Source organism: Ambystoma mexicanum, chromosome 12, assembly GCF_040938575.1.
Source record: "Ambystoma mexicanum isolate Mex_15411 chromosome 12, UKY_AmexF1_1, whole genome shotgun sequence".
NCBI classification, from domain to species: domain Eukaryota; kingdom Metazoa; phylum Chordata; class Amphibia; order Caudata; family Ambystomatidae; genus Ambystoma; species Ambystoma mexicanum.
The window spans coordinates 424,622,541-424,635,082 of NC_090936.1; the positions used below are offsets into that span (position 1 = coordinate 424,622,541).

Genomic DNA, 12,542 nt, shown 5'->3' on the forward strand with positions numbered 1-12,542 from the left:
TGTGTTTTGGTAGGTGTGACCCTTACATGCTCTTTTTCTGGCCATTAGCTTCACAGGTGCTTTGCTTACCCTCACCTGGCCACAATTATCTCCACCTTTCTGGTAGAGGTATTACTGTTTTTTGGTGGTATAAACCCCTATTCTTAGCAGTTTTTGTCCTCAGTCAGAAATACCTTTGTGGCTTTTGTGTTAACATCATCTCCTCAGAAATAGATTATTGCTATTTGACAAACACAGAGGCCCATCTGGCAAGATTCCCAGAAAGATAGAGTGGTCCTAATACTGAAGCAGTTCAAATGATGAGAGATCCATGGCAGAAAGGGCACATGGAAGCGGTTGATGCTATAGTGGTGACATGATTGAATAAAGGCTACGTATGTAATGGATTTCAGATTCTAGACAGAATACTAGCTGGTAAATGTAGTCAGTGGCGGAGCCAGCAGGGTGGAAGGGGAGTTCGTCTCCCCCCTTCTTTTGCTATGGTGCCCGTTGGGTACCCTGTGCTGCCCGCAAGGGTGACTGAGCGTAAGCCTAGAATAAAAATGAAAAAAGACCCTCTGAGTGGTGCGCTGCACTCATCGGCACGCCACTTGCAGGGTCATTTTTGTTTGATATCATCCGAACTGGCAGTCAGAACTATAATATAAGCATGTTAAGCTTTATTATTTGGCTAGACTGGTATTTTGGGGCAGCCACTTTGACCCTTTCTTACTGTGGCATGATTTCTTTTTGCTGAGCATCTGATAAAACAAGCATGCTAAATGTTATTACTTAGCTAGATCGGCATTTTGTGGGCAAACATTCTAGCCATTTCCTACTGTGGCATGACTTTTCTGTAACTGGATATCTATGATAATGCAAGCATGTTACAAGTTATTACTTGGCAAAACTGGCATTTTGTGGGCATCAAGTCTAGTAATTTCCTACTGTGGCATGACTTTTTCTGAACTGGTTATCTATGATAACGCAAGTATGTTTCATGTTATTACTTGGCTAGACTGGCATTTTGAGGCAGCCAGTCTAGCCCTTTTTTACAGTTGCATGACATTTTTTTTTACTGTGCAGCAAGAATAAAGCAAACATGATAAGTGTTATTAAGTGTCTAGACTGGAATACATTTTTCAGCCAGTTTGGGCATATTTTCCTATTGTGACATGGTATTTTCTAAAGGCAAAGCCAACAGGAGTATCTTCTATGGTCGGGATACTGCCATATATTGGCAAAGCCCGTTTGGACATGTTTACTTATAGTATCAATACTGGTACGTTGTGCAAGGCAAACATGAGTATGCCCTTATGTAGGAATTCTGGCAAATATTGGTGCATCCAGCATGGAAATGTGTTGGCACAACCTGTGTGAAAATGTTGATATACTGGCATATATCGTGAGTGTTGTGAAATGTTCCTGTGCAGTGTTGGTAGGTTGCATCTGTTGCATTTTCGGAATGGAAATGCCCTAAACAACCAATTGCAAATTGGCTTTTTACCCAGTTTTTTCACAGAAACTGTGCTAACTAATGCAACATTTGAACCCAATATTATACCCTCCATCCCCAAACCCCCTAGTTTGGCACAGGTATAGCTACGGCTGTAGACTTTGCAAGTAATGGTCACTTGAAATCACACAAATGACGATCCTGCCACAACCGATTTATGCCAATAATGGTCTTTTAAAATCACATACATGAAGCGCTTCATGCATGTGATTTAAAGTGACTGTTACTGGCATAGATACGTTGTGGCTGCAGCCTTATGCATGTGATTTAATGTGACTGTTGCTGGCACAGATAGGTTGTGGCAGCAGCCTCATGTATAAGATTTGAAGTGACTGTTACTGGCATAGATAGGTTGTGGCTGCAGCCTTATGCATGTGATTTAATGTGACTGTTGCTGGCACAGATAGGTTTTGGCTGCAGCCTCATGCATGCAATTTAAAGTGACTGTTACTGGCATAGATAGGTTGTGGCTGCAGCCTCATGCATGCAATTTAAAGTGACTGTTACTGGCATAGATAGGTTTTGGCTGCAGCATCATGCATGCAATTTAAAGTGACTCTTACTGGCAGAGATAGGTTGTGGCTGCAGCCTCATGCATGCGATTTAAAGTGACTGTTACTGGCATAGATACGTTGTGGCTGCAGCCTTATGCATGTGATTTAATGTGACTGTTGCTGGCACAGATAGGTTTTGGCTGCAGCCTCATGCATGCAATTTAAAGTGACTGTTACTGGCATAGATAGGTTGTGGCTGCAGCCTCATGCATGCAATTTAAAGTGACTGTTACTGGCATAGATAGGTTTTGGCTGCAGCATCATGCATGCAATTTAAAGTGACTCTTACTGGCAGAGATAGGTTGTGGCTGCAGCCTCATGCATGCGATTTAAAGTGACTGTTACTGGCATAGATAGGTTGTGGCTGCAGCCTCATGCATGCGATTTAAAGTGACTGTTACTGCCATAGATAGGATGTGGCTGCAGCCTCATGCATGCGATTTAAAGTGACTGTTACTGGCATAGACAGGTTGTGGCTGCCGCCGCATGCATGCAATTTAAAGTGACTGTTACTGGCATAGATAGGTTGTGGCTGCCGCCTCATGCATGCAATTTAAAGTGACTGTTACTGCCATAGATAGGTTGTGGCTGCAGCCTAATGAAAGTAATTGAAAGTGCTTCTATTTAGAGTACTGTTGTTGATATGGCATTTCCTAGACTTTTTCATGTGAACCAACTTTACATTGTATGGTTTTGTTCCTCTTTTGTCAAACATTGTGCTGTAAATGTCCTATTTTAGCACATTCATTTAAAAGGTTTTCCCCGCTAAATTATTCTGTGCTCTCTCGCTACGCTCGGTCACTCACACTAATTCTTGGAATTGTTCAGGCCCCTCCACTCAAAAAATACACTGGGCATTACTGCCCATGAATCATGACAGGTACTGGATATTTTTGTTGTTTCTGTAGAGAAACTATTATACATTGTATGACTTCTCATCATTTCAGTATATTCTTATTTTTTGTATTCTCCTGGGGAAACCCATGCTCCCGAACCCTCCTTAGTTATTCAGGGATCCCTCTCTACGCTCGGTCGCTTCCGCTAATTTGAGGAAACATTTAGGACCCTTCAATTAAAACATTCAGCACCCCCTGTGAGTGCTCACTCGTGAATTGTTTAGAATCTTGGTGCTGCTTCAGGAGCTATCCACCCTCCCCCTAACCCCTTGGCACCCAAAAACGGTCTCCCCCACTGAATTTAGTTAATGGTGTCATAAGTTAGGACAGGGAATGTGACCGCTTTGCCCAGCTCCTACTCTTAGCAAGGCACACAAGAGGTTGTAAGGGGTACTCATCTGCAGGCACATGAGAACAGGACACCACCCTAACCTTATTCTTCCCCCTGTGATCATAAAGCGCTCCGTTACTTCCCAAAGCTAAGCCTGCTCTCAATAAATACCTTAATAATAATAATTAAAGATCTTGCTCAAAGTCTCACACGATTCACACTTTTGACAGTATTGACAAACATCATCTTCATTTGTTCAAGGAAGCCTATTATATGGGTGTATTCACTGCTGGGTTAAGAACATTTTTATGAATGGCTCCGTAGACGGCTGATAACATGAAGTATTTGTGACATGTACCTGACACGCCACAAATTGCATGGCTGACTGCCCCAAAATGTGGTCTCAGTGAGTGGATTGACATCCTCAAATGACGACATTGAGGATTGCGTGATATCCCACAAAATGGTAACATTGTAGGAATTTGGTCATTTTGGAGCTGACTTGGTTGGAGACATTGGGCCTCATTATAGGTTTGCCCGTCCTATAAGTACGGTACCGGTAAGCTTGCCATTACCGTAGTTAACGGACTGGCAAACTACAAGGTCTGCACGCGGGTGCCTGTCAGCCCGGCAGGTTCGACATATGGGACTCAAATGGGAATGGGGGGTGATTAATACCGGCACATGTCAATGGGCAATTACCGGGTCCGGCGGGGCCAGAATGCCCCGGTAATTGCCCATTGCCAGATGCTGGAAGAAGAATGACTCCCGCGGCAGCCGTGCCGGTAATTATCGGCACGGCTGCCGCCATAGTCGTAATGAGGCCCATTGACTTGTTTGGAAGAGGTGACATTAGTGGCAGTGTTTAAACTATACAGGGCATAGTCAGTGAGTGCGCAACCGTCAAGGGGGCGCAGATCATAAAAGAAAAATGGGGGTGATCACCTTTCACTTGAACAAGCAATGTAGTCTCTCTCCACTGGTGGGGGGATGCCTAGATAGAAATGTATGCAGCAGCCCATGAGGTCAGAAAACGAGAAGCTAGAAATCAACCAATGTATATTCGGGTATTCTGCAAATACTTGTTGATCTAAGAAATATACCCTCTGTAAGAATCCCCTCAAACAAAAAAAGGAAAGGACTGCTGGTGAAGAATCCTATAGATGTGATTATACTTTCTTGAAGTTGCTGCATGTCTGTAGTCATCTTTGGTAAGTGTTGGTACATATGACCACACATCTCCTAATCCATGTCATTGCTCTACAAGTGATATGTGCTTCGAAAGATCCCACCAGTGCAAAAACAACGCCACTCCAGATGTGCGCTGGTTGAAATAATGAACATTTATTCGTCTAATCTCTTTATTGCTTCTTCCTTTCTGGGATCTCTGACTGATTCACTTTTGTTGCAACAACCCGCTGTGCATCGTGGAAGTGCATAATTCACTTTGCATGTATTCTGGTCTCCCACACCAAAACCCTCCAGTCCCTGCTGATTTGCGCATCACTCAATACAACTGGAATCAGAACACAAATGAAAGAGGAACACAATATTCAGGTCACAGATTTACTTCGCCAATGGTTCATGCTGGAGGGCTTCTCCCTAATCGTAAATACTTTACAGGGCGGCTCACATTCTATTGTACAATAGAAAGAATATCCCCTGACCTGTATCCTAGGACACCTCCTCCCCTGTACCTAGCAATGTGAGAGTGGGCAAATACCATGCCCTTGCACAACACAGCAAGTAAGAATGTCCATTCACGTCCTTCTACCCTGCAACATGATATTTCTTTGGAGTCTTACCATCACATAGGAGTCGCGAACAATAAAACGTGAAATCTACAGATGAAGGTCAATTTGGCTTTGCCAAACACTATTCCACACAACGCAAGGCTTCTCAGCACCAGTGCAAGATTTACGCTCCATCAGTCTTTTGTCGCTTGTACCATTCCACGTTGAGATGAATGCATCCTAAAAAGGACACTCTCTTTAAAAATCCAATTGTATCTTGAGCAAAAACCTCAAATGAGGATGGAGTGACCATCTACTTCTGATGGGATCGGGCAAATAAGAGTACATCTTCTTTCTTTGATTTTTATCAGCAGAGTCCAATGAGGATCAATGTATTGAAACTATGGCAACGCTCCTACCTAGAATCTAACAGGATGCCCGGAAGGCCATTTCTATTGGCTGGCTCAAAGATCTACTGGATGACCATTAACATTTAACTGCTACTTTGGGGACATTTGACAACATTGCACTCTGAATATCAATGAAATGTATAAAAAAAAGTATAGGACAACAATAGCATCAGAATGGGGTGACAAGGCATGCGTTAGTTTATGAACAGAAGATCAACCCCCAGGTTGTGCTTGGGTGCTATCCAGAAATAGTTTAAATACATTTATAGAGTATATACTTCATTTTAAACTAGAGCAAGCAATAGTTGTTGTTGCAGGTGAAAAACAAAGGGCAGTGATCAGTTGTGTCTGTTAATATCTGAAAGTGAGGTTTGAGTTTAGAAGATTGTTAATCTGTGTCACTTATTGTGGATTTGAATCATTGAACACTTGAGGACATTACCATCTGGTTAAAGTTGGTGTTAGATCCAGACTTGGAAGAGGAGACAGCCCTAATGAAGAAGCAGCTGGTGAAAGGGCCTGGTAGCATCTAGGAACAAGCTGAGGGTTTCATTTCCTTGTATTTCTGCCTTAAAGCACAGTGGGATCAGAGACCTTTCCATTCTGCAACGTCTTCATCCTGTGTCCATTATCGTGATCGTTGCCATCCGTTCGAGGCTGCGTCATCTGCTGGAAACGCTGTCCAGGAGAAAAGTGAATGTATTTCAATCAGGAGGGAGAAAGATTCACGGAAACGCCTTCAATGGATCAACAGTATCTTAATTCATCAAACACATTTTAATGACAAGTTCAAAGTGACGTTCACAGAGGAGTTCAAAATCCCCTCATTTAAGGGATATTATTTTAGGGGTCCGGTTAATGGGGTTCATTTTGCACTGTTGATCCCTGCAGCTCCCCTTACATATTTGAACAGGATGTTGAGCAAAGCCCCTTTCCTTTCTCTTTGATGACCCCATTCCCTTTTTAAAAAAACGATGTTTCTAGTCTGAAAAGTACCCTGAAATTCCCAAACATTCTTCCCTATAAAATGAACCATCTGTTGGTTTTAAAGGCATTTTCTGTTGTGCTGTCTAATGAGACTTTGGGCCTCATTACACGGAAGGCGGTAAGGGTTAACGGTCACCGGTAAGGGTACCAGTGACCGTTAACCCTTACCGCCTTACTACAAGGTCCCTTTGCGGGACCCGACCTTAACGCCTGGTCTAGACCAGCCGTTAAACTTGGGTCCCGCAACGGGACCTTGGTGCTACTACAGTTACGCAATTTGCGGTGCCGTAATTAGCTCCTTCCCCATTCCCATTATGCCCTATGGGGCAGACATGGGAATGGGGAAGGGCCATGGAGAAAGGGGGAATTACCGCCCCGCCAACCTTGGAATGGGGTGGTAATTCCCCTTTTCTCCATGCTGGTACTGGTATGCTACCGGCGGCCACCATGGTGCTAATAGCACCATGGCTTACCGCATAAAGGGCATCATTACGACCCAGGCGGTAAGGGGTTAACGGCAGCGTTAACAGCGCCGACCCTTACCGCCTGAGTACGAGGTCCCTTAGCGCCATGGCGCTTTTAACACCTGCTTTTAGCAGGTGTTAAAATCCATGGCGCTAAGGGACCATGGAGTTAATTACGCCACCGTAATTTACGGTGGCGTAATTAACGCCTTCCCCACTCCCATTATGCCCTATGGGGCAAAAATGGGAATGGGGAAGGGTAAATGGGTATTGGGGACTTACCGCCCCGCCAAGGTCGGAATGGGGCGATAAGTCCGCCAACCACCATGGCGTAAACGTAGTTTACGCCATGGTGGTAAAGTCACGGCCCAGGCGGTAACTTACCGCCTGGGTCGTAATGAGGCCCAAAGTGTAATGAGGCCCTATGGCTCCTATTTCAACCCTAGTAAAACACTCTGCAAAGAGGGCCACAGGGCATATCTTGGGTGGGTCTTGGGGGGCTCATCAACCTTAAATCGCTGATACATGGAATGGCCACTCACTTTTCATATGTTTGCACTATGCATGACCCTAAAAGGCCCCTCATGAGGACATCAATGTGGGTTCTTATACACATTTTAAAAAAAATATGTTCAGACTGACCATTCTAAAAAGATAGTTCAGTGTGGCATTCATGCTTTGAATTTGTTTTTTTCTTGCTAGTCTTGGATCAATCGTTCCTAGACAATGGGAAGTAAGGGGAGGGAGATGTGATTTGTGGTATATTATTCTAGCTAAACAAAGATATACTGAGTGCAGGTATATCCCGGCATGTCTCTGTGAGGCTAAGAAATGTTGGACAGATGGAGGATCGGCTTTGCTTTCCCCCGTGAATTTAAGATCATTGTGTGTAACTCAGACCTGAAGTAGCAGGAGTTTGAGAGCTATGATACCAACGTAGAAAAGCTAAAGCACCTCCTATGAGTTTTAATGTGTGGACAAGCCAGAACATGTAGATACAGAGCCATGCCAGAGGTGAGCCACTGGTTTCATTTAGATCCATGAGCCAAAGCGTAACACAACCCTGGGCTGGGCCGATGACATGATATATGGTACTTTCGGTAAGCTTGCGTTTTGGGGCATACTCCCCAAGCAGAGTCATCCTTACACTGATTGCACCATAGGCTGGTTTACTTTAGAATCCATTCTGTAGGCAGGTACGTCTGTCAGGGTAAACATGCATCAACAGAAAAGTGTACAATATATATTTATTTATTTATTAATCGTGATCTGGTTAACAAAAAACCTTCCACAATTTCCATAACTGAAACTTGAACATTTAAAAAAAGGGTAAACAAAAATAATATTAACTGTACAATAAGACAAGCAGCAGATCAAGAATGCAGGAATTCAGGTTTATATTATTACATTATAGAATATTGAAACACAATTGTTTCTTACCTTTCATACCTTTATCATAGTTCCATCATTTTAGTGCCACAGTGGAAACAAAAGCACTTGGCTCTGGTTCTTCCCACATATAAAAAGGCAATGCAAGATGGAGCCCAGATATTTGCATTGAGGAAGGCTCAAGCTATCATTGGCTTGTCTTGCCAACCTCTATAATACTCTATGGTAGCAGAGAAAATACTCTGAAATCTGATACCTGAGCTTAATAAAGCCTGTCAAACCGTAGTACTCTTATGAAAACACTTCATTTAAACAATATTTAATATAGCACAAACCCAGCTGAAGAAGTTTGCAATGCGTGGATGGGAAACAAACAATGCCAACGTCAATAGATATGGCTTTCTAAATGTATGCAAAACGGGGGTGGGGGGTCTAGGAAACTCTCTACCTTCACGAACACATCCCATTGACTCGTTCTTGGGTGGATGGCCCCTGGGAGAGTCTCAACCAAGTCTTTAGCTCACTGTTCTTTTCACAGAGAAGAAATATGTCCACATATCAGTCTTTGTCCTGCCCAGGGGCAGTCCAGCACCAAAATGCTAGGCAATTCTCCTCTGAACAAGAGTACCACAGCAACCCCATAAACGTGTTTCAGCCTAGTTGGGTATCATCAGTGAGGTGAAGCTGTGTCTCTCTAAGAACATGTGAGCAATGTGAGCACGGCAGCTTCCTGCCCTGTGGAGACTCGGAGCGGGGCCATCACGCTAGGAGTCTCCACACGGCTGGAGGCTTCCATCGTCCCCCGCCGGGGACCAAGGTACGTTTTTTTTTTCTTCTTTTTTTTCCCCTTTCCCTTCTCCTCCCTTCTGCCCTCCCAACCGCTCTTACCTTCTTTTTTTTCGGGAGCAGACACGCTGGAAATGCTTGTTTCCAGCGCGTCCGCTCCCGATGGCTGCCATGGAAAGGGAAAATGGACTCCATTTTCCCTATCCCGGTGGCCATTTTCTTTGTCGTTTTTTTTCTGCTTCGAAACGCTGCAGCGTTTCGGGGCAAAAAAAAAGCTTTTAGTGTCCCGGTCACGCAGTTTTTGCGGGCCGGGGTACTAATAGCTATATGCCCCCCGCCGCTCGGGGCATAATGCTTTATTAAAGACCCACCCAGGAGATGTTGGTCTGATGTCAAGGGCACATAATTATGTAATAAGACCAGTATCACCAATTACAGCCCAACACCATCAGCTGCACCATCAGAAGTTGGGAAGGGTACGCTCACTCAAACCTTCCACCCCCCCTTCCCTTGTCACACGGCCCCCATCATAATTGTTACTTCACAGAATGCGGCTTCTATTCCTATTTCCTGTTCCACAACTCAGGCAGTAGTGTTCATCTGTGCCATAGAGTTGCGGAAACAGGGGCATTTGGTCCAGAAAACCTGAACCTCCACACCACAATAGTCCACTGGAGATAAAACAGTATGCTTGGAAGAGTAGATGTGTCCTAGATGTGAGCACCCTCCCTATGTCTACTCCTTGTGCGTTGGGAATAAAGATGTAAACACAGCAAGGCATGGAACCCTTTCCCAGGGAAGATAACTATGCAACAGTGCTGCATGGCTGAAGCTCAACTCACTAAACACTTACAACGATGGCTGAGAGGCAAGACAGGTAGTTCTGAAATTCAGTAAGCTTTTACCCAAAGGGGTCAGTCTCATCGGAAGATGGCTACACAATCCCAAAGGTTTGGAATCGCCAGGCAATGAGTGCCAGTAGATACATACAACACATTTTGTTCTAGCTGAGGTTTATCAGTCATTGCATCCATATTTTTTTCCTCAAGGAGTGCTATAGAGTGGTTGGTATATGTCTGATGACATGGACGTCATTTCACCAAAATGGCAGGGTTAGCGGAAGTGACATGCCATGACCCTTGACCTCTGATGACATCACAGGACGTGATGCTGCGACCCCTGGCGACCCTCAAATAACGCCCCTGTCTGATGACTGGGAACACCCTTCTGTAATGTCAGTGGGTGTATCTGTGAAATTTCCTTTATACCAGTATTCTATTTTTTATGAAATATTGCCTTATAATAAAGAGAAAGGTAAGAGTGAGACAGACAGATGAGCAGAGAGAGAGAGAGAGAGAGAGAGATATTTCCTGTACCTTGATTTGCACATATTAAGGTATTTTCCCAATATTTCAGATGTGAATTTCATTAGAGAACCAGTGGCTAAATGGGGCAATGTGTTTACTTGTCAATGAAGTTAGACCATCCTCTGCTCATCTGACAATCCAGACGAAAAAAGTCCATTCTACGGCTTTACCAACAAGTCCCAATGGGATGAATTTGTTGAACACAATTGAGATTAGAGTTAGACATAAGAATCCACTGAAGGTATGCATATCATGGCTGCGCATGTGTAGAGAATGTTTGAGGGTGTTCATGGCAAATTGAGCATGACTGAAGATGTGCAGGCAATGAAAGACGTTGTGCAATGGACAGCTTTACATAGTGGGGAGAAAACAGGCCTGAGTGTCGGGGAAGGAGGGCGTTGTTCACAGTGTGTCTTTAGAGAAAAGCTATGGTGATTCGCTGTGTGTAGGTGGAGGCGTCAAAGTCACTGGCGTGCACAAGATACTTTTTTCAGTATTATAATATTGGGGCTTGTATATGGTAATCTGTGCACCCACAATTACATAGGAAGTAGCTTGGGAATCGACTAGCAAAACAAAATCGCAACTTGAAGACTGCACGGCATTGTTCTTAGGTACAACCCACACTATGATTATGTTTTTTGGTTCAAGGGTCATGTTAGAGGTGAGTACGATGACGTCTCAGCGAAAGCTTGGAACTAGATCACCAGTCACCGGAAATGACAGCTATATGTAGGAAGTGACACCCAGAACTGGGACGAAAGAGAAGCACGTTCTTAAAAGAATGTTTTATGAAATGTCCATAGTGGAGACTAACGGGTTTTGAGCTGGCCACCCGCCAAGTGGCCATCAAATATTTTGCAGGTCACCCCTTTACAAATGTAGTGACCTTTTAATATTTGCAGGTCACTCTGAAGCAGAGGAATTAGCACAGACTCTCCTTCCGGTAACCTCTTCACAGCACCATCATTGTACTGGATCCTCCATTCTCTAGCCACCCTTACTTATTTTCAAGCTCAAATTAATTTTAGTTCTCAATGAATGCATGAACTCGCCATAAGCACAAGTATTTATTTTCAGCTTATCACAAACATGCTCACTTATGCTGGATTATTATTCTTTTATTGATAATGCCACAAGACAATTTGGGGTAGACATAGAACACGTATTCTATTTCCAACCTAGACAGGCCTACGCTCTCCCCATATAGAAAAAGGTTATTTTCTATTCCTAGCGCGAACAGGGTCACCCCACTGACAATAAAATAATCAGGGCGGTGCTTGCGGCGGTTGCGAAACACATTCTGCATTGACCAACGGTCACAAGCCATGCTCAGATGGAACAGTGTCACAAGAATAGATTCATGAAAGCCACAGTTGCTTGCCAGGCCAAGTTGCTAATAGAGGGTAGCATGTTAAGCCATCCTCCAGTAGATAGTCATGGATGAGGAGAAGCCTTGTATGTTGATCTCACAATACACGAGGAGCTAGAGTTGTTGAGAATGGTGCATTAATGTTGAAGAGAGGAAAGGTAAAATGAAAAAAAGGACATTAAAAGGGTTACCTCTGATTTCTTCAAATATATTTCACCAAAGTAGAAATCATCGATTTTTCTTTTTTTAACTGGAAGATGTTGCTGCAAATATATGCAGGGGAGATCCACTGGAGAACCCTCCACCCCCTTAACAACCCCACATTAATTATTCACCCCAACCCATCCCCCCATAAATTTGAGGCAAACTCCGTTGTAAACCATTCAATGATTTCTACCTCGATGAAATCCACTGAAGCAAAAGCTCCCTTTCCCCATGAAAAGTAGCAAAAGATGAGGCGAGTGTAAGGAGGAAATAGTAGTAAAAAGCAAAGGGGGGGTCCTGGGAGTCCCTCTGACGAGACACTTCCCCAGAGTCTTTAGCTCACTATTTTTCACAGAGGAGAAATATCCAAAACATATCAGTCTTTGTCCTGCCCTAGGGCAGTCCAGCACCGAAACCCAGACATGTGTTTTTCGGTCTGGTTGGACCTCATCAGTAGGGTGGAGCTGTGCCTCTCTAAGAATAGTGAACAAGGGGTCCACATCTGGATTCCCCTAGTAACTTAGGGTGAAACCCAAAGTTACTTAAATATGCAA

At 43.9% G+C, this 12,542-nt stretch overlaps 1 protein-coding gene across 5 annotated transcripts in view; it reads right to left on the reverse strand.

Moving 5' to 3' along the window:
• Positions 1–4,596: 4,596 nt before the first annotated feature.
• The window catches only part of LOC138513604 (sodium- and chloride-dependent GABA transporter 1-like), a 619,404-nt gene continuing 611,458 nt past the window's right edge, over positions 4,597–12,542 (reverse strand). For all 5 annotated transcript variants that reach the window (XM_069628585.1, XM_069628581.1, XM_069628582.1 and 2 more), the window contains one exon: positions 4,597–6,097. In XM_069628585.1, coding sequence (XP_069484686.1) covers positions 5,990–6,097 — 108 coding nt within the window. In that variant the 3' untranslated portion in view covers positions 4,597–5,989. The remainder of the gene's footprint in view (positions 6,098–12,542) is intronic.